Source organism: Schistocerca gregaria, chromosome X (genome assembly GCF_023897955.1).
Source record: "Schistocerca gregaria isolate iqSchGreg1 chromosome X, iqSchGreg1.2, whole genome shotgun sequence".
In the NCBI taxonomy this organism is placed as follows: domain Eukaryota; kingdom Metazoa; phylum Arthropoda; class Insecta; order Orthoptera; family Acrididae; genus Schistocerca; species Schistocerca gregaria.
This window is the reverse complement of record NC_064931.1, coordinates 673,067,136-673,090,915: the sequence shown is the minus strand read 5'-3', so window position 1 is coordinate 673,090,915 and position 23,780 is coordinate 673,067,136. Positions and strand designations below refer to the sequence as shown.

The 23,780-nt window shown below is 39.8% G+C and overlaps 1 protein-coding gene across 4 annotated transcripts in view; it reads right to left on the bottom strand.

Annotated features, from left to right (window-relative positions):
• Window positions 1–12,609: 12,609 nt before the first annotated feature.
• LOC126298890 (protein phosphatase 1H) overlaps window positions 12,610–23,780 on the bottom strand; it is a 157,953-nt gene continuing 146,782 nt past the window's right edge. For all 4 annotated transcript variants that reach the window (XM_049990426.1, XM_049990427.1, XM_049990424.1 and 1 more), the window contains one exon: window positions 12,610–13,609. In XM_049990426.1, the coding sequence (XP_049846383.1) occupies window positions 12,862–13,609 (748 nt within the window). In that variant the 3' untranslated portion in view covers window positions 12,610–12,861. The remainder of the gene's footprint in view (window positions 13,610–23,780) is intronic.

The following is a 23,780-nucleotide window of genomic DNA, read 5'->3' as shown; positions in this document are numbered from 1 at the left end:
CATTGAACAGGTACCATACAAAAGCAATACACCTAAAAAAAGGCCATTTTGTAAGCTGTTTATATGAAAATAAGACAGCTCATTGATTTGCTCTCTGAAAGGAGTCCCATTATTGTTGGAAGGTGCCCCGGAATTAGAGTGATGAACTGTCAATAAAGGTGTAAAAATAATTATGTGAAAAATAGCCAGATGTGAGCATTAGTTATTGGAGGTACCTGGATTACTACTACAAGAACTTCACTTACAAGTTTGATAGACATCACATGGACTCATGCTGGGCATTTGAAATGCTGAAGGTGAAGTTACAATATCTCCATCTGAATGATGTAACAAAGCATAGTGCAACAGCTGAATTAATGGTTCACATGAGGGAAAAAGGAAAGTACCATATTATTTCTGTGTAACAGGTCTTTTCCTGTAGACAGCGTAACAGTTAATGTGTTCTGCCTTTCAAGACATGAAAAATAATCGTGAAGGAAATGGACTCATAAGTCCTGGCAAAGAATCTATCTTTCTAGCTAATTACTAAAGTGAAATACCTTAATAATAACTGAATTTAGATTATTTTCCAGTAACTGTACAACCCAAAATAAAAGTAATATTCTCTGTCAATACTTGCTTCATTTGAAGATTCTGGGAAATTCCACAAAATTCAGCAATTCTCTCTTGTGAGGGAGCATAGTCTTTTTCCTTGTAACTGGCCTTTCAGAATCATCAAGCAAATGCTAGCCAACCATGACAGTGCATACACAGCCCAAGCATGACAGTGTATACACAGTCCATAAACTAACCAGACTAATCAAAGTTCTTGAACTGAAAAATTCATTGTGAAATCCACATCTTCTATGGAAGGTGGAAGCGACCCTATAAGAAGATCTCTTTGTCTATAGAAACTCGACACAGACAATGGAATGAACCTATTTCTTCATTTCATCATTTACTTTTTAAAAGATAAATGAGAAGATTCACGGCAGGGTTTGATGAATACTTTAGGATGGAACCATTCCATGGTCCTGTTATGGAAGATGTTTGGTTTTCAATTGACTGCACCTTACAGGAGAAATAACATTCCTGGTTGTCAAGCAAACAAATATAGATACATTCAAATTGTTTGAGTTATCTTTTCAAGAGGCAGTGGAGAGATATCTATGAAGATTAATCATCAAGCTGCAGAAAATCTGTGCGGCTCATTTCTTGAGTCATTCTCCTCAGGGATAAGTTGCACAAAAGACACAATTGTGCAAATAGATATGCTCCCATAAAGCAACATCAAGGTTTGTGAGTGCCCACCCCAGTCCTTCATGTTTTACACAAAGCCATAAATGAGGAACTTGACAGGCTACAGTAGCAAAATGTATGTATGTTCATTACAATGAGCTCTTGGTCTTCTCCACATGTCATGGTAATAAAAAAGGACATTAATTAGTCACTTCGATTGTGTGATGACTGTTATATCCATAGATTAACACCCATGTGCGAAAAAAAAATTTTATTAGGTGGAGCAAGGCCACCGCTTCATTTTACAAAAAGATAAACTTTCTTCGAAAACAAAAGGCTTCTTCTCCTACCAAAATCTTATAACAAGCCAAAGAATATGCCACTTACTGAATTGAAATATTAGCAACTGAACTGAATTTACATTCCTTTGTCAGATTTTCTCTCGACGCTTTCCGGCGGATGCCGAGGAAGTAGACAGGCGCAGAGTCCGGGGCCGATGGCTGGCGTAGCGAAGACGTTGCACCTGGACGTTCCAGCTGCGTCGAAGTATCTTCCGGGTGGCAGTCAGCGGCGGGTCGAAAGACGCCTGTTTCCCTTTCTTTCTGCTATTTAACACGGCGACTACAGTCTTCCTCGGCTGATTCCAGAGTGATGATTGGCGGCTGTTGGTGATCCGATTGGTGGATGGTGATATCATAGTGTGACCATCCGCGCCGGAAAAAGGCTCGTGCGCCAGCACTAAGTTGCAGGCGCCATTTAACTCTGCTGCGGTAGCCGACCATTGCGTTTATGTGCCTGTGCGCGCCACGGCAATGACTTTAATGAAGTGAATACGCAAAGTGTTGCAGCCACATTCCCTATAACACCCTCAGAAGATATATTCCCTCACATTAACAGGGATTAAAATTTCTTAAGATAGATCTGGTGGACACTTACCTTTAATTACTGTCAGATGAATAATCTCAAAAGTTTCTAGCGCTGAAGAATCCATTTCTTCTATCCAAGTATCCCCACCTTCCACTCAGGTTAGCTAGTGTTCCACCAATTTCTTAAACATTTCTATAACAATTAATCAGCTGCATTCTACAATGTGGTAATTGTTTGGTTGACAGTGTGGCAGTCGTGCCACAGAATTGTATGAATGGACCACAGCTGCTCACAGGTGGCACAGATAGGCTGCGTCAGGTACATAGCGGCACTCACACTTACCAAAGGGCAAAATTCTGTAAAAGTGTGGCGCATATGGGTGCAGGTCGGCAGAAACCAAGAAGCACTACAAGCTGAGTCACCATACAGCGCAGATGCATTTTTCCAGATTCTATTTCTGCAAGCCATAGACCACTAGTCAAGCCCAACGTGGGCTCCCCAATGAAGCACACAGAAGTTTGTTTAGCACTCTATACCCATTTTTGTTTTTGTTTCATTGCATTTGTGAAGTACACAGTGTCCCGCAATCGCAAAGAAAGTTTCCTTTGTTCTGGACACACATCCATTAGTCTCCCAAGGTCACATCATTAGGCAACCCACTCATATCACTGATTTGTTTACACTGTCCTTGGCTCAGTGTTCTAGTTGATCTATTGTGCAAACGCCCTTACCGTGATTGCCAGTTAATAGACATTGCATGGCTCATTTACTCTTCTGTGTAGAATAAATACACTCCTGGAAATTGAAATAAGAACACCGTGAATTCATTGTCCCCGGAAGGGGAAACTTTATTGACACATTCCTGGGGTCAGATACATCACATGATCACACTGACAAAACCGCAGGTACATAGACACAGGCAACAGAGCATGCACAATGTCGGCACTAGTACAGTGTATATTCCACCTTTCGCAGCAATGCAGGCTGCTATTCTCCCATGGAGACGATCGTAGAGATGCTGGATGCAGTCCTGTGGAATGGCTTGCCATGCCATTTCCACCTGGCGCCTCAGTTGGACCAGCGTTCGTGCTGGACATGCAGACCGTGTGAGACGACGCTTCATCCAGTCCCAAACATGCTCAATGGGGGACAGATCCGGAGATCTTGCTGGCCAGGGTAGTTGACTTACACCTTCTAGAGCACGTTGGGTGGCACGGGATACATGCGGACGTGCATTGTCCTGTTGGAACAGCAAGTTCCCTTGCCGGTCTAGGAATGGTAGAACGATGGGTTCGATGATGGTTTGATGTACCGTGCACTATTCAGTGTCCCCTCGACGATCACCAGAGGTGTACGGCCAGTGTAGGAGATCGCTCCCCACACCATGATGCCGGGTTTTGGCCCTGTGTGCCTCGGTCGTATGCAGTCCTGATTGTGGCGCTCACCTGCACGGCGCCAAACACGCATACGACCATCATTGGCACCAAGGCAGAAGCGACTCTCATCGCTGAAGACGACACGTCTCCATTCGTCCCTCCATTCACGCCTGTCGCGACACCACTGGAGGCGGGCTGCACGATGTTGGGGCGTGAGCGGAAGACTGCCTAACGGTGTGCGGGACCGTAGCCCAGCTTCATGGAGACGGTTGCGAATGGTCCTCGCCGATACCCCAGGAGCAACAGTGTCCCTAATTTGCTGGGAAGTGGCGGTGCGGTCCCCTACGGCACTGCGTAGGATCCTACGGTCTTGGCGTGCATCCGTGCGTCGCTGCGGTCCGGTCCCAAGTCGACGGGCTCGTGCACCTTCCGCCGACCACTGGTGACAACATCGATGTACTGTGGAGACCTCACGCCCCACGTGTTGAGCAATTCAGCGGTACGTCCACCCGGCCTCCCGCATGCCCACTATACGCCCTCGCTCAAAGTCCGTCAACTGCACATACGGTTCACGTCCACGCTGTCGCGGCATGCTACCAGTGTTAAAGACTGCGATGGAGCTCCGTATGCCACGGCAAACTGGCTGACACTGACGGCGGTGGTGCACAAATGCTGCGCAGCTAGCGCCATTCGACGGCCAACACCGCGGTTCCTGGTGTGTCCGCTGTGCCGTGCGTGTGATCATTGCTTGTACAGCCCTCTCGCAGTGTCCGGAGCAAGTATGGTGGGTCTGACACACCGGTGTCAATGTGTTCTTTTTTCCATTTCCAGGAGTGTATATTTATGATGAACATGCACTCTGTGAATGCCTCTCACCAAGCTGCCACCGTAGTCTCTTACCTGAGCATAGTGCTTGGGTGCAGCCATAAAGATGGCTCACTGGACAACTGACATACGAGTGGCAAAACCACACATTTCTGTTACAACATCATTGTCCCAGATTAAATTCTGCAACAACATCTGCAGACTCAACAAAAGTTGTTTCATGCATTACAGACAGCCTCGTCGAAGTACAGCCTACAGAGCTGCCATTTCTTTCAAGAGTCAATGCAGTACATAGGGCTTTTTGTAACCCAAAACAAAATATGACCCACAAAGATGAGATGTCACTCCCCTAGAATTTAAATAGCTTTGCTGGAAAAGGTTACATATTGCAGTTGTTTTACCCAAATGTGGCTTGCATTTAAAAACCACTAGATGTGCTCTAGCTTTGCACAGGTAGCACTAAGTATCTGAAGTGAGATGACTTGCCTGGGGTAGCAGTAATTTCATTTATGGGCTGCTGCGTAGAGTTATGATTAAAATGCAGGTAGAAGATACATACAAAATAGAGACCTGGTGCTCCATACACATGCGGTTGTCTTTCTCTTCACCTCAGACTCTAAAAAAGTTACCCCTGAGTGTACAGTAGGCTGCTGAGAAGAGGACTGCAAGAAATGAGGGGGGGGGGGGGGGACTGTGAATCAGTTTTCCCCCCTCACTCCCTTTTACCCATGGCTGCAAATTATCAGTGGTATTGACCATTCAAAAAAATATCATCATACTTCATTTTCTGCCTTTTGTTTTAGCATGTTCCATTGCTCAAGATGTAAGCGCTCCAGTTTTCTTTCTTTACATTTTGAGTTATTTATATCTGACCTCCCTGTAGTGGTAGTTCATGCAAGCCTGGGATTGCATTTGGGTGGCCTTCTACCTGATTTATAGGATTACTGTCATTCACTGGTGGATGGCAATATCATCATTTTCACAGTGCCAGGAGGACTTCAATTCATCACAGTTCAGACAATTTTCACTAAAATATTTATAAATCATATACACAGCCTCCCCTCACACTGATAAATCGGTTTATCAATGCAAATAGTATCAAAATCCCTACAGTATATATATACACACTTTATTGCCCCTCTCTCTGCACATCTCCTCCCCCCCCCCTCTTTATCCATTTCCTCCCCTACCCCCCCAAAAAATCTCTCTCCATCTCCTCCTCACCCTCCCTCTCTGTCCCCCCCCCCCCCCTCCTCACTCCAATCTCTGTCCATCTCCTTTTGTTCTCCCTCTCTGACCTCGAGCCTTGTTTATTATTATTCCAAATGAAACCTTGATTGGGAAATGAAGTCACTTAAAATGAATAGGTAAATCAGCTGGTATCATTAATATAAGGGACACAGGAGAGACCTCTCCAGCTGCCGGATCTGTGCGGATTTTTCTTCAATGACAGTATTTCTCATATTTTTAACCTGTGAATAGGTAGGGCTGCAAAGTTTCAGGTAATTTACATTTCATAGCAGTAGTCTAATCATACGTCCATAAGCCATGAAAACAACATTCCTCTTTCCACTTAAAACTGACTGCTACAAATAAAAAAACGGCACACTGTTGTGTATACAATTTTTTTAAAATATATTTGGAAGAAACAGTTTGTCTGATGGTTTACATGACCTGGCATCTGACTGTGAACAAGGAAATGAAACCACACGTTTTCACAGCACAGCACAGCACTTTCTTTCTTACAGTGAGTTTTAACAGAAAATCTGTGCATTGTTGTTGGAGAAAAAAAAAAAAAAAAAAAAGACCCAGTATATTTCTGTCTGAATCTTAGTAGCGTATCAAGTAAAATTTGACATAAGACAGTCAAGAGTTGTTCGAGATTTTGGTTAACAATGTTTCCCTTTGATATATGAAGTGTATATTTATATATTACACATATTTAAAAAATGTGCAGCCAATGTCTGTCCAAATATTTATTAGAGCACTATGGAAAAATTGGAAATAAATTGGTCAAGAACATTTCAAGATTTTTACCAACAATGTTTCTTTTTTACGTATGACATATGTATTTATGTACCACATATATATTAAAAAAGTATGTAGCCTACATCCGTCCAAATGTTTATTAGAGTATTGCTAATGTGTGTCCAAATTTTTATTAGACCACTGTGTAAAAATTTGAAATACATTGGCCATAAACTTTTCAAAACTTTTACTAACAACTTTTTTCTTTTAGTTATTACATATATATTCATGTGTATTTGTATGTCATTTACTTCAAATTTTTCATGTACTCTAATAACATGAGGAGAAACATGGACTACATATTTTTAATATATGTGGTACAAAAAATTACACATGTAATTTATGAAGAGGAAACTTTAGTAAATAAATCGAAAAGCTCTTGATGGATTTTGTTCTCTATTTTTACACTACACTGCTATTAACTTTTGGATGGACATAGGCAACATGCTATTTAGTATGTAACATACTAGTATGTAACATACTGTTTAGTATGTTGCCTATGTCCATCCAAAAGTTAATAGCAGGGTAGTGTAAAAATAGAGAACAAAATCCATCAAGAGCTTTTCGATTTATTTACTAAAGTTTCCTCTTCATAATTTACATGTGTAATTTTTTGTACCACACATATTAAAAATATGTAGTCCATGTTTCTCCTCATGTTATTAGAGTACATGAAAAATTTGAAGTAAATAGGCCAAGGCCATTTCAAGATTTTTGCTAGCAACATCAATCAATGACTTGTCTTTAAACATTAAGTATAACAGCCTACATCTGTCCAAATATTTATTAGAGCATTGCGTAAAAATGTAAAGTAAATTGATCAAGAATGTCTCGAGATGTTCAGTAACAACTTGAGATGATGACTCGTCTTTATGTAGTAGTATCAATTTATATACTGTATATATTTATAAAAATATGTAGCCTATGTCTGTCTGTGGGTGTATTAAAACACAGCCTAAAAATTTAAAGCAATTTCATCAAGAAATGTTCGAGATTTTGCTAGCTACCTTTCCCATTTATATAGTGTATATATGATTATATCTCGTATATATTCAAAAAATGGGTAGTCTATGTCTATTCGAATGTTTATTAGAGTATGATGTAACAATTTGAAGTAAATTGGTCAACAACTTTTGAGATTTTTGCTGAAAATCTTTTCCTTTTATATAGTATTTGTATTTACATACCACAGCATTAAAAATGTGTAGCTTATGTCCGTCTCAATATTTACTAGAGTATCATGTAAAAATCTGAAGTAAATTGGTCAAGAAATTTTCAAGATTTTTGGGAACAATGTTAAACTACAGCCTGCCTTTATATAGAAGTAGGGATAGGATAAGTTAGATCAAACACACTGCAAAAGAAAGGTGTGACATTCATGCGATCCACAGTGTGTGTCAGAGCTTTCAGAAGATCAAAATGATGCTTTGTTCAGTTCCTCGTTTTGTCATGTATAAACCCAGAGAAACCCCTGTCCATTGGATAGATGCATCTAGCTATGTCATTGGTGCAATTCTGTCATATAAAGAGAAAAATGAACAGAGTATCCTATTGTATACATTAGAAATTAATCACACTTGGCCAGTGTAACTACTTACAAATAAAAGAAGAGACATTAGTGATCATAAATGCAGAAAGTAAGTTCCACACCTATTTGTATGATGTTATGTTCCTTCTTGTAACAGACTACAAACCATTCCTTTACTTTTCTGTCTACTTAAGAGTATTTACACCTGCATTACTGGTTCATGATTTCACACTTGTTTTATACTGATAATCTTTTTCCCCTCATATACTCCTCGAGTGATTTCTTGTCCCATGTCACCCATGCATCGTCACCCATACATGCTTGATAATTCCACCAAGTCTAGTTCTTAGTCTTTTTCATGTGATATTTTCGCATTTCAATTTCTTAGTCATTTGCATGATATTAGTTGTTGTTCTGCAGTCTCCCATTATATGCCTGGATGCTGTCTGTTGCACTCCTATCTGATTTAGCAGCTATCTTTGCTGGGTATCTAGTATCCCTGCAGCATACTCAAACTGGGGTCTTACAAGGGAGTGGTGCTACTATTGGCAATTCTTGAAGAGCGCACCATGCTGTTTCAAGCAACCTGAAGCACATAACCTACTGCTAATCAAACTCAATGTCAGGAGCTTGTAGAGACAATGAGAGAACATTAGCATTATTGTGATTGGTTGCATGCTTGTACTGTATTGTGTATGAGTAAGAACTGAGAAATAATGCCCCACCCTGTATTTATTGAACTATTCTGTCTGGCAAGAAAGACCTAGTGCGATAAGGACTGCCTCATGATGGCAAAGAGTCTGCTTACCTAAATATCACACTATCTGGATGATGCCACCCACCTGAATATCTTAACATATTCGAAAATACACAAGGTAAAATATAAAATCACACATATGGGGATTATTCTGTAATACATTTAATTCTTATTTTAAAATTCCTTGTTCTATACACAAAAGACAAGCAAAGAGGACAGAAAACAGAAGCACCAAACTTAGGATGTATCACAGAACGGAGTGAAAAGGGACACTTTTTGTGGTTTTTAAATACTAACCACATATTTGGAAGAAAATTTTACTTAATGTTCCACCCATATGGTGTTCATCCCTATAAGGCACTTATTTATGTAGGTGCATAATTTCTAATTAAAATACCACCATATATATTTCTACAAATAGTGTTTGTGCCCTTCACCACACAAATGAGGTGAATAGGGACATGATACAACTTACCACTTTGTTTTATTTGCTGTCCCAATGCATACCTTACCAGGATGAAAAAGACACCCGAGAAGGTTTTAATATGAAGTTTAAGTACATCAAGCTGAATAAATTTAATTTTTAAGCTAACAATATCATTAAACTGCAGCTTACAACATAAGCAGGAAACTGAGAAAAAGCTAATGGCTTTGGAATTCAGAAAAGATGAAATAAGTACACAAACTTAATGACTACTACCATTCATCAAAATTAACATTGAACTTCATTATGTTAGTAATTGTTTCACATCTTTATATGAGATTTTCCATTAATTAGTTATATCTTTAAAAGACTATGTCCTGATTGTCACTTATTATTGTGTCATTAGCTTCATATTCACATGCATTTTCAAAACAGTCTGTTTTTTCCACAGTCAGAAACAAGAAAGAGATTTTTTTTTTTTGGGGGGGGGGGGGGTATGGGGGAGCAAGTCACCTAGAACATTACTTACCAAGGTAAAATTGTTTCCAGTGCCACTGAGCAAGCACAAAATGGTGAGGTTTAGTCAACACACCTACTCTTGTTTTCTTGCTACATAAAATGTGATTGGGGTGATATACAACACACTTGAAATCAAAACAACTGTAAAATTTATTTATTTCACTAGAACACAATATAAAAATTGGCAATGTCTGATATGCTGCATAATCACAACCAAATGAAGTGATTCAACACTGATTCTTGCTCAAGAGAATCAGTGTACATTAAGTCTATATTCACTACTGTGAGGCAAATTTCCTGTGTCTGTCTTATTGTTTCATTAAATTCCACAACACAGTTTTTCAATACAAAGAATAAGGAAATTAAAACAGCATTTAAAACAGAAATATAATCACATCTATAATCATGATGATAAAAATTCACAACTCTCTCCAATGTGAATTACTAATAAAGTAAAAAATTAAGATTAAATTACCTAACACATATGAGGTGGCCAGCTATGGAACTCTTGCAGCAAATGCAATCTACACATTATCTAACTACCGCACAACAAATTATAATGTTTTTGTTTAAAACAGTATCACACATAAAATTAAATATGCATAAGAGCACAGCAAATATGCCAGGAAAACGACTTCCACACACTTGTAAAAAATGACTTACTTGTCAAGTTTTTTATTTTGTTAATTGCTGCATTTGTAAAGTCTTTGAACCCTCACAATATACACAATGCAGTTAATACTGAATACATTCAATGAATGTTTTATCACAGGTGCGCCTGCCTCTCTCTGTTAAAATTTACTATTGTACTGCACACAACTGCCAGTCAATACTAGCAAAATTGCAAAAGTTCAGGTGTTTTATTTTCCCTATAAAAATATATCTTTATATGTGTTTGAGAAATTTCCCATTAGCCCTTTTCTCCTCCTCAAAATCGTACTGAAAATCTTAGAGCTCCACTCACAACAGAACTAAGCTCCACAGATCACAAGCGAAACTGAAACATGATACAACAGGTAAACTTAAATTAAGACAAGATGCTTCACTGACACTCAATAATCAGTTCTAACATAATTATTTGAGCTGAACAACATTTTCAACATGTAATTATATCATTTTCAATAAAATTTAATGGTATAAAAGAAAATGAACATATTTCCTGTTTGAATCACTCAATTTTGTAACTGTAGACAGCATTTTCCATATTATATCTGGGTAGACAAAGGACTACGTTCTCTTTGGTTCTTGTTATTTATTCTTCCAAAACTCAATCAGCTACATACAAATAACTTAAAGATTCGCAAAATATATAAACTCTGTAATGATACAGACTTTGCTATCTTATTACAACATAAAATTTCCTTTTTTACAGCAAAAAGTGATATGACTTGTAAATGTGAAGTTGAAGGGATGGTTACAGCTGCGGACAGTATTAATACAAATGGTTTTCTGGCAACAGGTTCAAAATACTGGAAGCACATGGCTCCAATTTAATCAGATCAGCCCATCAGAATGGGCACCTAAAAAAGGTATGTACTATTATAAGTGTCCCAAAGACTGAGTGAGCGTGCGCCTTCGTATGTTATGTTACAGTTTCAAGAATTTATAATCTAGCTTTCAAAATACTTATGTTCATAATTCCTGAATTTAACGAAAAACATGGGTTAAACATAAAGGGAACAATTACATACTGTGCAAATTCCTTAGCAGTCAAGGTCACTACCAGTTTATCTCCTGCACAAAACTAACATTAACTAAAAATCAGTCAAATATATTTGAAGTAAAATGCAGATTTGGACGTCACATAAAAGTTCCTGGTAGTATACCTACTGGACTGGTGCCACTGGGAGAATTACAACATAGCTCTATTAAACTTTTCATGAAATTAGCCAAATAAGTTACATATGTTCAATACTACAGTATTTTACACTTGCAATGGCTTATTTCACTCTTACATTAACCTATGGCTTTGAAATGTTAATCATGTAAATATTCTACCTATGTAAATGTATTCCCTAAACTTCATTACTATACATTAATCATCTTTATGTGTTCTGATTTTTTCCCCATCATTAGATGAATTTAATAGCAAAAGGTACATAAAAGAGTCACTGCTGGCAAGTACTGAGCAACAAAAGAGCTTTCATATGTATTTTTGACTTCATGAAACAATTTCCTTCAGGGATGACAGTGACACATTATTCAATTTAGCCTCTGGTTAATAGACACTGTTTATCAGCTATTCTTTTTTAAACTAGACCCTCTGAACAAAAGTACTATGTTTAGTATATAAACAATAGGCAATGAAAAGCGACAGACCTTCAAAGTTTAGGAACAACATTAAGCTTCACTTTTTTGATTGTTTTACAGCTTAATGTACCAGCAAACATACCTAAGAGGAAAATCATGTTCTGCTTTAGGAGGAATCTGTATGCTGTGAGAAAAAATTATTGAATGATACATGGATTAACTGAATTTCTTTCATTGTGTTCCAACAGTGGCATAGCCTACATGGAAAAATTCTGTACACAGTGGTTCTGGTGCGGAATTCAGTTTTAATAACTAGACTATGAAATCTGTATCCTGTGAGACCAGGATTACATAAATTTTTTCCAGCTTTAAAATTTCAGTTATTATCTTTCTTCTTTGCCTTCCCCCCTTCCCTCTCACACACACTTAGAAATTTCTCAGCTTCAGTTCAGAACTGGAAGTATTTTGATCCTAAAATACAACCACCTTCCCATATACATCTTTGCTGTCTTTATCTATCACATGTGTGGCATATGTCTCCTTTGTCAATGTTACATTTTGGTTACCTGACTTTTCTCTGTTCCACACCAAATAAACCACAAATAGGACTGTAATAATATGTCACCATAAGCTCTTTGCTGTTTCAATTAATTCCAATTTGTCCTCCAGAATCTATTCAACCTTCCAAGTATAGTCATCACTCACTGCCATCAAGAACACCAACTTTGAACAGAAAATGTTAATTTGCAACCGATAACCAATTTTTTACAGTTACATACCTAACACAGGGAGAAACTGAAATCAACAATAACACACATTAAAACACAAAAGTAATCATTTTATTCATTAACAATAAAATTAATTCAATAAACAATCTCAAGAAATGAAAGTTGAGAAAAATTCAATAATAAAGTAATGAACAAAACAAAAATACACAGAACAATGACTTCAACAAAAATATCATCATAGAACAGCTGCTGCTGTTACCATGTGCAGGCAGTTTATAACTATTAATATATCAGTCTTCTTATAGGGAAATCTTACTTCAGGTACTTTTAAAGTTCATTTTTTAAGTAGGTGGAAAAGTTTGTGAGTCACGTCTCTCACGACTTCTCTGCACTGTCTTGCTTTGTAGTGCCTGGACACTAGCACTTTCAGATGAAACAGTCTTTGGAGATGCTTCCCTGCTACTAGGATTGCTCACATCATCACTGGTGTGGCTGGCCTTTCTCGCACTGCCTGAATAGGATTGTGTTCCCTGAGGAACATGAGGAACATTCATATCTTTGTTACTTAACTTCTTTGAAGTAGGTTTTACATACAAGTCCTTTCGATACCCTTTTTTAGTTGGAGATAGTTCAGGATCCGTAAGATCTATAACGCCCATACAGCGTGTTAACTCCTGCCACTGTTCTGTGGATTTACTTCCATGATCAGGGCTCACCGGAACCACGATCTCCTCAGCATCCTCATCGAAGTCCCATACGTCCTCCTCTGTAGAGTCAGAGGGAGATTTAACTGACCGGCGAACAGTTAATGACCTACCGTTTCTAGTGAAATCCTGTCTTTGCGACGGGATTGGTGATGTCCTAAGTGATAATTTGCCAAAAGTGTTCTGGGAATCAGGCTCACAGATACCCCAGGCCGCATCGAACATAGTTCGCCACTCGGTATATTCTTTTTTATAAGGAAGTAAAGGAATAACAAATACGGAAATGTCGTCGATGCTCCCAGCTCGACCTTCGTGTGTTCTCCAATTGTCTCCAACATGTTTCCCTCTAGATTGCATTATCAAATCTTGCGCGGCTGATGTGTACCTGAAAGTGAATATGCATACTGTTAAAGATACTGCTTCGGTACAGAGGCACCAACATTAATACAGGAAGTTGTAGCAATTTTTCACCAGCCAAAAATTAAAGAATAAACAGTGCCGATGCTCTGAACATTAAAGGTTGATGTACAGAAAAATGAAATGCTTGAACAATGATGTCACATAAATTGACTTTGCGATCATATTAAGACAGTTACATCTAACATTACATAACAGACTACTAAATTTCTATTATCATTTAAAATTCCTATTAATTTTTTCCCTGAACCACTTCAGTGATGAAGAGAAAACAACACAAATTATCAGGGTGGAAAAAAAGAAAACCAATGCTGTTACACAAGAAGAAATGCAAGGGTTGGAAACAGTATGTCTGGCTTGTTAATTTGTGAGAACATTTGAATGTGTACGTGTATCCTACATTTACACTGGCAACTCCCTCATTCTTCAAACATATGATTTACAAAAGTGTTTAACAAACTAAACAAATAGTTTGCAACCTAAAAACACTAATTAATTAATACAAGACGTTATCCAAAATTAACACAAAATTATCTGTATATGCACAATGTAATTTCTGGTCTGTTATGATCCCTTTATTCAAACTGAAAAATTGTGGTATAAATATGTGAAATAATTTTTGTGTGTGCAAATGATCACTGTAATTACTCAAAGAATTATCAAACAAACAAAAAAGCAATGTTATGAAACATTTATTATGTTCAGGTGAAAACTTGTTTCTAATTTAGTCACAAAAGATGCCGTGAAGTACAGGGTGCTATTGAATGGCACAACAAATCAAAATATATAAGAACTGTCACAAATAATTAAAGACAATTATGCAAAGCAATTTCTACTAAAATGAAATTACACAAAGTTGGACAATTGGGAAGATACTGGGTTTGTTTCTTAGTAAAGTTTAGGTATAGGATGGAAGATCAGGGTTTTTATGTCGTGTTGACAATATGTGTGTGTGAGTGTGTGAGTGTGTGTGTGTGTGTGTGTGTGTGTGTGTGTGTGTGTGTGTGTGTGTGTGTCCCAGAGCTCTAGCTTGGATAGGGCAAGGAAATCACCCATGTCCTTTTCCAGGAATGATCTCAGAATTCATCTTAACTGATTTAGGAAATATTATGGAGAAGTTGCATATATATGGCTGAGTTAATATTTGAAGCCTACTCCAATTGTCCAATTGTGAGCCCAGTGCATTAAACACTGTGCCATCTTATTTGCTGGACTAGCTGTACTTATTTAGGTTTCCAAATAATGATTTAAATTATTTTAAGCAAGTGCCAGTGTTCTTCAAATAGGTGGTGACCAATTCCTTCTCACATACTTCCTTACTGGTTAAAAACTACGTTTCTAATAATATCATTGTGAATTAATTATCCTTAGCCTTAAAACAAACTGGGCTGAAAAATTAATAACTTAAATTTGTGTCACTAGGTGAGAAGAATGCTCATTAAAAATGTAACTATTTACGACTTCTGTTTGATCCATGTCACCAGGAAAAATCTTGATACATGACTGCCACCTTGCCCCCTGGTCAATATGGCACAAGTTGCAATTTTGAATATCAACTGTACCCTCCAATAATTTAACTTCTAAAGCAACTGCTGATAAAACTCCAAATATTAAGCTTCTAATTCCTCAGTTATACCACGTGGTATCCACCATCTCCAATTTTTCCTGACATCACTACTCTCAGGAAAGATCTCATGAGATACACTCCTGGAAATGGAAAAAAGAACACATTGACACCGGTTTGTCAGACCCACCATACTTGCTCCGGACACTGCGAGAGGGCTGTACAAGCAATGATCACACGCACGGCACAGCGGACACACCAGGAACCGCGGTGTTGGCCGTCGAATGGCGCTAGCTGCGCAGCATTTGTGCACCGCCGCCGTCAGTGTCAGCCAGTTTGCCGTGGCATACAGAGCTCCATCGCAGTCTTTAACACTGGTAGCATGCCGCGATAGCGTGGACGTGAACCGCATGTGCAGTTGACGGACTTTGAGCAAGGGCGTATAGTGGGCATGCGGGAGGCCGGGTGGACGTACCGCCGAATTGCTCAACACGTGGGGCGTGAGGTCTCCACAGTACATCGATGTTGTCGCCAGTGGTCGGCGGAAGGTGCACGTGCCCGTCGACCTGGGACCGGACCGCAGCGACGCACGGATGCACGCCAAGACCGTAGGATCCTACGCAGTGCCGTAGGGGACCGCACCGCCACTTCCCAGCAAATTAGGGACACTGTTGCTCCTGGGGTATCGGCGAGGACCATTCGCAACCGTCTCCATGAAGCTGGGCTACGGTCCCGCACACCGTTAGGCCGTCTTCTGCTCACGCCCCAACATCGTGCAGCCCGCCTCCAGTGGTGTCGCGACAGGCGTGAATGGAGGGACGAATGGAGACTTGTCGTCTTCAGCGATGAGAGTCGCTTCTACCTTGGTGCCAATGATGGTCGTATGCGTGTTTGGCGCCTTGCAGGTGAGCGCCACAATCAGGACTGCATACGACCGAGGCACACAGGGCCAACACCCGGCATCATGGTGTGGGGAGCGATCTCCTACACTGGCCGTACACCTCTGGTGATCGTCGAGGGGACACTGAATAGTGCACGGTACATCCAAACCGTCATCGAACCCATCGTTCTACCATTCCTAGACCGGCAAGGGAACTTGCTGTTCCAACAGGACAATGCACGTTCGCATGTATCCCGTGCCACCCAACGTGGTCTAGAAGGTGTAAGTCAACTACCCTGGCCAGCAAGATCTCCGGATCTGTCCCCCATTGAGCATGTTTGGGACTGGATGAAGCGTCGTCTCACGCGGTCTGCACGTCCAGCACGAACGCTGGTCCAACTGAGGCGCCAGGTGGAAATGGCATGGCAAGCCGTTCCACAGGACTACATCCAGCTTCTCTACGATCGTCTCCATGGGAGAATAGCAGCCTGCATTGCTGCGAAAGGTGGATATACACTGTACTAGTGCCGACATTGTGCATGCTCTGTTGCCTGTGTGTATGTGCCTGTGGTTCTGTCAGTGTGATCATGTGATGTATCTGACCCCAGGAATGTGTCAATAAAGTTTCCCCTTCCTGGGACAATGAATTCACGGTGTTCTTATTTCAATTTCCAGGAGTGTATATGCTGATCTGATCCTAAGAGCACATTGAACTTGGTGTTAGTTGCTATCACACTCCAAATACAAAGCACATTTTATTGATTATAAGCTGTTATTGAGTACTTGGACCAACTTTAACTTTTATCTTCATTGAAGGAAAGAATGACCCTGGACATGGAGGAGGAGGAGGAGGAGGAGGAGGAGGAGGAGGAAGAAGAAGAAGATCAAAATTTAGCATCCCATCAATGACAAGGTCATTACAGTAGGAACATAAACTTGTTTTGGACAAGAATAATACAGGAATTTGGGCTTGGATGTTTAAAAGGGATCATTTAAACATTTTGTCCAAGTAATTTAGTGAAGATATGGAAAACCTAAATCTGGATGGGTGGCTGGGGACTGGTTGGTTGGTTGACTGACTGATTAAGGGCAGGGAACCAAACAGCGAGGTCATCGGTCCCATTGGATTAGGGAAGGATGGGGAAGGAAGTCAGCCATGCCCTTTCAAAGGATTTCCTGAAGCGATTTAGGGAAATCGTGGAAAATATAAATCAGAATGGCCAGGCGTGGATTTGAGCCATCATCCTCCTAAAAGCGAGTCCAGTGTGCTAAGCACTGCACCACCTTACTTGGTGGTTGGTCATCCAAATAAGTGACTTGCTGATTCTTAAACTATATATGTTGTATCTTCTCCAGACAAGTATTACTTTACATGGTTATCACTAAAAAAAATTATTTCATGGTTATCATTCAAGAAAACCTTCTAAAATATAATGACTTCTACTTTTCAGATATTTTTCCAGGTCTCCTTCAGTTTTTTTTAGGTTTGGGGCACACTTCTCCTTGTAGATTTTATTTACAAATTTCATGCCCATAAAGTGTGGAGTACAAATTTCATGCCCATATAGTGTGGAGTTCTTTCGTATAGTTTTAGCCTGTCAGTATGTAACATGTAGCATACTCTATGTCTAGTCTCATACTGATGCAAGAGGCAATTGCCCTAAAAAAGTTGTGGGTTTCTCTTTGTGAAAATGAGAATCACACACACACACACACACACACACACACACACACACACACACACACAATTGAAATGTACATTAGACCTAGTTTTTGAAACAAAGGCTTCTTGTGATGTTCTTTTTTAGCTCCCACTATGGCTCGCATTATTTTTTTAAATATTTTTCCTAGTCTACCAGAAAATTATACTATAACTAACTACAGAATAAGACATGCATAAAAAACAGTTTTTTTTTCAGCTCCATCAGTGATATATAAGACATTCATGACATACACGAGACTGTTCAGTTGACCATGTGTGCTGTCCACATGATAACTCCACAACATATTTTTATCTACTAATACATCAAGGAATTAAACACAGTTTTCTGTGTCCAGTTTTTTGTCAATAAAGCTACTGGTATGGATGTTATAAGTGCTGAACAGCTAAAATATGGAGGCACCCTACTGTAAGTGAGATTACTACACCATCTTGGGATGTCGGGTGTTCTGCCGGATATCAGTGTCGTACTTGCATGATATTTCAGTAATGTAGCTCGTTATCTTCATCAGTTACGGCCTGAGTGGACCTGGTCCAGTATTTATGCCTGTAGCCTTCCCCCTTCACCTGGCGCTGCCTCTGCGGTCCGTGCCCATTTGCTGCCATGTTCTGGAGCATTGCCGTTCCCTTTTCCATCTGCTGCAGTCCTGGGTGTTCTCTATGAGGTCTGCGCCCGCCAGACACGCTCCTGGGTGTTCCATCTTCGGCCCGCCTCTCGTGGTCGTGCGGTAGCGTTCTCGCTTCCCACGCCCGGGTTCGATTACCGGCGGGGTCAGGGATTTTCTCTGCCTCGTGATGGCTGGGAGTTGTGTGATGTCCTAAGGTTAGTTAGGTTTAAGTAGTTCTAAGTTCTAGGGGACTGATGACCGTAGATGTTAAGTCCCATAGTGCTCAGAGCCATTTGAACCATTTGTTCCATCTTCGGTCTGGTGCATTTGGAATCTCGTCTGTGATACCAGGTGTCCCCCCCACCCCCCATGTCACGAGGTACCAGCTAAGTAGAGCCTGGGATCCTGCTCTGGAATTGTTGAAGAAGCAATGGGGACAGCTGCACCACTCCACAAATAGAAGAACTGAAGGCGTAGACATGGAGAACGATCCCCATACAGTAGAGTTCCAGGCAGACCAGACCAAAGATGAAATGCCCAGGGTAGGGTCTGACGAGTGCGGACCGCAGAGGGAACATCTAGAACCGCAGCGGACTGAAAATGGAATGGCAACGCTCCAGCAGATCACAGTGAGCGGGAGAGGATCACATGGGGAATGCCTGGTGCCACAGGCGGGATTCCAAATGCACCAGACCGAAGATGGATCATCCAGGAGTGTGTCTGGTGGGAACAGACCGCAAAGACAACACCCAGGACTACAGTGGATGGAAAAGGGAACGGCAATGCTCCAGAAGATGGCAGTAAGTGGGCACGGATAGCAGAGGGAGGGCCGGGTGAAGGGTGAAGGCTGAAGGCCACAGGCATAAATAATGGACCAGGTCCACTCGAGGAATAGTCTCAGGTCGCACCTGATGAAAGTAACGAGCTACATTACCGAAATATCATGCAAGTATGACGCTGATATCTGGAAGAGCACTCAACAACCCAACATGTCATTAGATCGTTGGGAAAGCCTAAAGAATTACATCAAGATTGCTATATTTATTCAATATGTGCTGGAGACAGGGAACTACTCCAAAAACATGGACACAAGCAAAGGTGATATAACTATTCAAAAAAGGAGACCGCAATAGCTGTGAGAACTATAGAGAAATCAGTTTACTGGACACCACATACAAAGCTTATGCTAGAACAGAGAACAAGAGGGCAAAGGCTATAGCTCACAGTTTATCATGCAAAGAACAAATGGGATTTCAGAGGGGCAGATTGACAACAAATGCAGTATTCTTAATTAAACAAATGACACAAAACAGAAAGAGTACAATAGGGAAACCCATGAAGGATTCATTTATTTTACTAAGGCATTCAATAATTTTGACAGAAAGAAACTGTGGAGAATTACGAGGAAAAGAGGATATCCACAACATCTAATAAACATTTTGAAAAGTCAGTACAAATACACAACTGTAATTTTAGGTATAAATAACACTCTAATGCAGCCTACAGTCACAAACAAAAGGAGTAAGACAAGAGTGCATCATTTCACCCACACTTTTTAACATTTATTTAGATGAAACAACCTGGAAATTGAAGAAGATTTTTAATGGGAGGATTAAAATTATCAATAATTCCATTTGAATTATCTTTTATATGAAGATGACACCACAATACCGTCGTAGAATGAAGATCACCTACAAAGGGGAATATATTTATTAGGCAAGGTTTGTGAAGAGTACAATTTGATGATTTTAGAAAAGAAGACAAAATCAGTGGCTTTTAAAAAGAAATACGTTGTATGGACAAAAATTGTGAGCCACAATAGAACGGGTCAAACATTTTAACTATTTAGGTTGTGACATCACATATGAGTATGAAAAAGACATAAAGAAGAAGTTGGTAAAGCTTGGAAATAAATATGGAACAATACACTGATGTCTAAAAAATAAACCAAAAGAAACAAGATTGAAATTTTATAAGACAATGGCAGTTCTGATGCTTGCTTACGGATGTGAACTATGGGGGCTACAGGTAAATATCGAAAAAGTCACATGCAAGCAACAGATTTGAAATTTCTAGGAGCAGTACAAGAGCTGACAGATTTCAAAACTCAGAAATTAGGGAACAACTGAATATATTTAACATCTTCCATAAAATACAAGAAAACATGAGAAACTGGAATGAACACCTCAAAATAACGTGTGGAGAAAGATTACTTCTTTAGGTAAAAAGATTTAAGCCAGTTGGGAGTAGTAGTCAAGGAAGACTGACAAGGAGAGGTTCCCCAGCAATGGGATTGACGTTATGCAACAATCTATAAGGCGATGAAGCTTAAGGTCCGAAACACACCCAGCAACCATTTGCCCTGGTGGTGCGAGTAATCAGTGAACAAAAATTTCAGAATTTTGAGTGATGCTCTGTAGGTTTAAGAATAGTAAGAATTCACTGACTGGTTGCATAGTGTAACTGTTAGGGTACTGACCTGACATGCAAAAGGTTGTTGGTCCGAATCCTGTTAGATATTGATTTTTGTTTTAAATCTTCACTGAAATGACTTTGATCACTATTTAACTTTAAGTAACTAATTTACACACAATTCCTTTTATTTGTATTCTTTTGTCACCTCATTTTAATCAAAGTTTTAACTTCTTTAATTACTCTTTTTTTTTCCTCCCTATCATTCTTTTGCCACTGGGAATCTTTGTGCATGTGAATTTAAATTTTCATTTGTCTATCATAATACTTACACATTTGAAAATGTCGATCTGTTGGTTAAAAAACAAAAGATGGAATGATCCATTTACACTGAGGAGCCAAAGAAAAATGTACACCTGCCTAATATCATGTAGGGGCCCCGCAAGCACACAGAAGTGCCGCAACACAAACTGGCAATACTCGACTAATCTCTGAAGTACTGCTGCAGTGAAATGACACCATGAATCTTGAAGAGCTATACATAAGAATACGAGGGAGTGGAGATCTCTTCTGAACAGTAGGATGCAAGGCATCCCGGATATGCTCAATAACTTTCATGTCTGAGGAGTTTGGTGGCCAGCAGAAGTGTTTAAACTCAGTAGAGTGTTCCTGGAGACACTCCGTAGCAATTCTGGATGATGATTTTGAACTGCTTCAAGAAATACGGATTCATCAAGGAGCCACAGAATCATGTGCAACAACAAGAGAGCACACAAATGGACTTGTGTTCATGAACATGGTGCCTTTTTGCTGACTTAAGAGACAATGTGACATTTGATGATTTCGCATATGTTGACAGTCATGTGGAAGTTTGCAGTGCCCCGACAGGTACTGAATTTTTTTCTGTTTCAGGTGACAAAAATGAAGAGTATGACAAAGTAGCAGAAAAAGAATATCATATGCAAAAAGCAATTCAGGGATGTCAAAAATAACATGCCATTATGAATAAAGCAGATGAAGTAACCTTAACCAGAAATGAAGAATTAAAGAAAAATGAGGACTAACTATACTGTGAACCAATATACTTTTATTCATTTGTATATATTAATGCCTCTGTTCTTTTATGATTTACACTTAACTACTTTGTGCTGTTATTTTTGTTATTTCAACATAACAAAGATTCTGATTATGGAGGAAGCAAGGATGCATGTAAAATGAAGACAAATCATTGTGCAATCAAGACTTTATGGAAATTATGGGGCAGTTATAATTCAATTTTTGCAACTCGAGCCAGAGACGAGATAAAACTATTTACCATATGGGTATCCAACTTTAAAAGGTCAGATTCGACACTGCAGGATTTGCAGTGCTAGTAGTGTCATCACTGTCATGCCTTGCTGTTAGGCTCCAGTACTGGTACCACGAGATGCGTTTGAAACACAAGCATCAGTGTGCATTACAGTTGCGGTCAGTCATCATGAAGCTGGACGAGGTGGGTAGGACTTTACTCATAAAGCTGTTTTATCAAAATAATGGCAACAGTGCTGCTGATCTTCACGAGTATCAATGCATTAAAGGAATATGAAGAGGTCTTCTTGCAGCACCAGGGTTGAAAAACATGATTTCATGATTTGAAAATTCAAAATAACTGGTGATTTGGAAATTGCTCCTGGGAAAGGCTGACGACCAATTGCAGCACAAACTGTTGAAAAAGTTACTGTTGGCATGACTGAGAATGCTGGAAGCAATGAGCAAACTTCAAGCAGCACATGAGCTGAGTCATGGGAGCTGAACATTTTGTGGTCCACCACTCGAAAAGTGCTGCGAAAAACTGTAAAACTATATCTGTATAAACTTCACGTTACTCACCACCTTCTGCATGCGATGCAGACATTTGAGTACACATTGTTCTTGGGTTCCTTGACACAGTTAAAGTTCACAACAAGTGGCCTCAGAACATATTGTGGAGTGATGAAGCGCACTTTATGCTTTCTGGGGCAGTGAAGGCTCACAATTGTAGCATTTGGGGATCGTTACTGTGAATGATATTCGTGAAGTTCCTCTGCTTAGTGTATGCATCACTGTGTGGTGTGGTTTCACAGCACAGCTCATGAGTGTTTCATTTTACTTTGATGAACTCGGACCCCCGAGACCAAGGACATGCAGTGTGAACAGCACACATCACAGTGATCTGATATGCCAACATGTGATCTGTGCTCTACGGGAGAGAGGTGCTTTGGACTCAACTGTTTTGAAGCACAATGAAGCTCCACCTCACATTGCTCATAGGGTCACTCAGTTACTGTGAAACATATATGAAAAAAGCAAATCTTGGTCCAACTGTTCCAAATTACATGGCCACAAAGATCACCAGATTTGAATCCGTGTGATTTCTGGCTGTAGGGCTACCTGGGGGACAGAGTTTATCAATGGGACACTAACACATGTTGGAGGTTGAAGCTGAGTATAGCATGAGAGGTAGCCTACACCCAATATGAGATGGTTTGGGCAGCAGTAGAGAATCTCTAGTGCAGTACCCAGCTTTCGTGGATACAGATGGTCATCACACTGATGAACATCTGTAACCTGAAATGTAAACAAGGTAAGCAATTAACAAATTTTACGCTCTCGAAAACTAAAACCTGTTTCTTTCAATGGCTTGTTCATTATTTCTTTTTCGCATGTCCTTACAAATGTTTTCAAAAAGTTTCATTGTCCTACGATCACTGTTTTTCATGAAGAGCCCTTTCCAGTAGGGGAAGTTTAATTAGAACCACCCTATATTTAAGTGCTTAATAGAATGATCACCTGTCTATACCAACATTTCATGTCTTATTTCATTATAGTTACATAACTTTTCTGAACCTCAATCTGTAGCTTTATATGCTGCTATTAATTATGCAACATCTATATGAATGCATAAATGTTTTAGGAGAGGCAGTCAAGACACGCGTC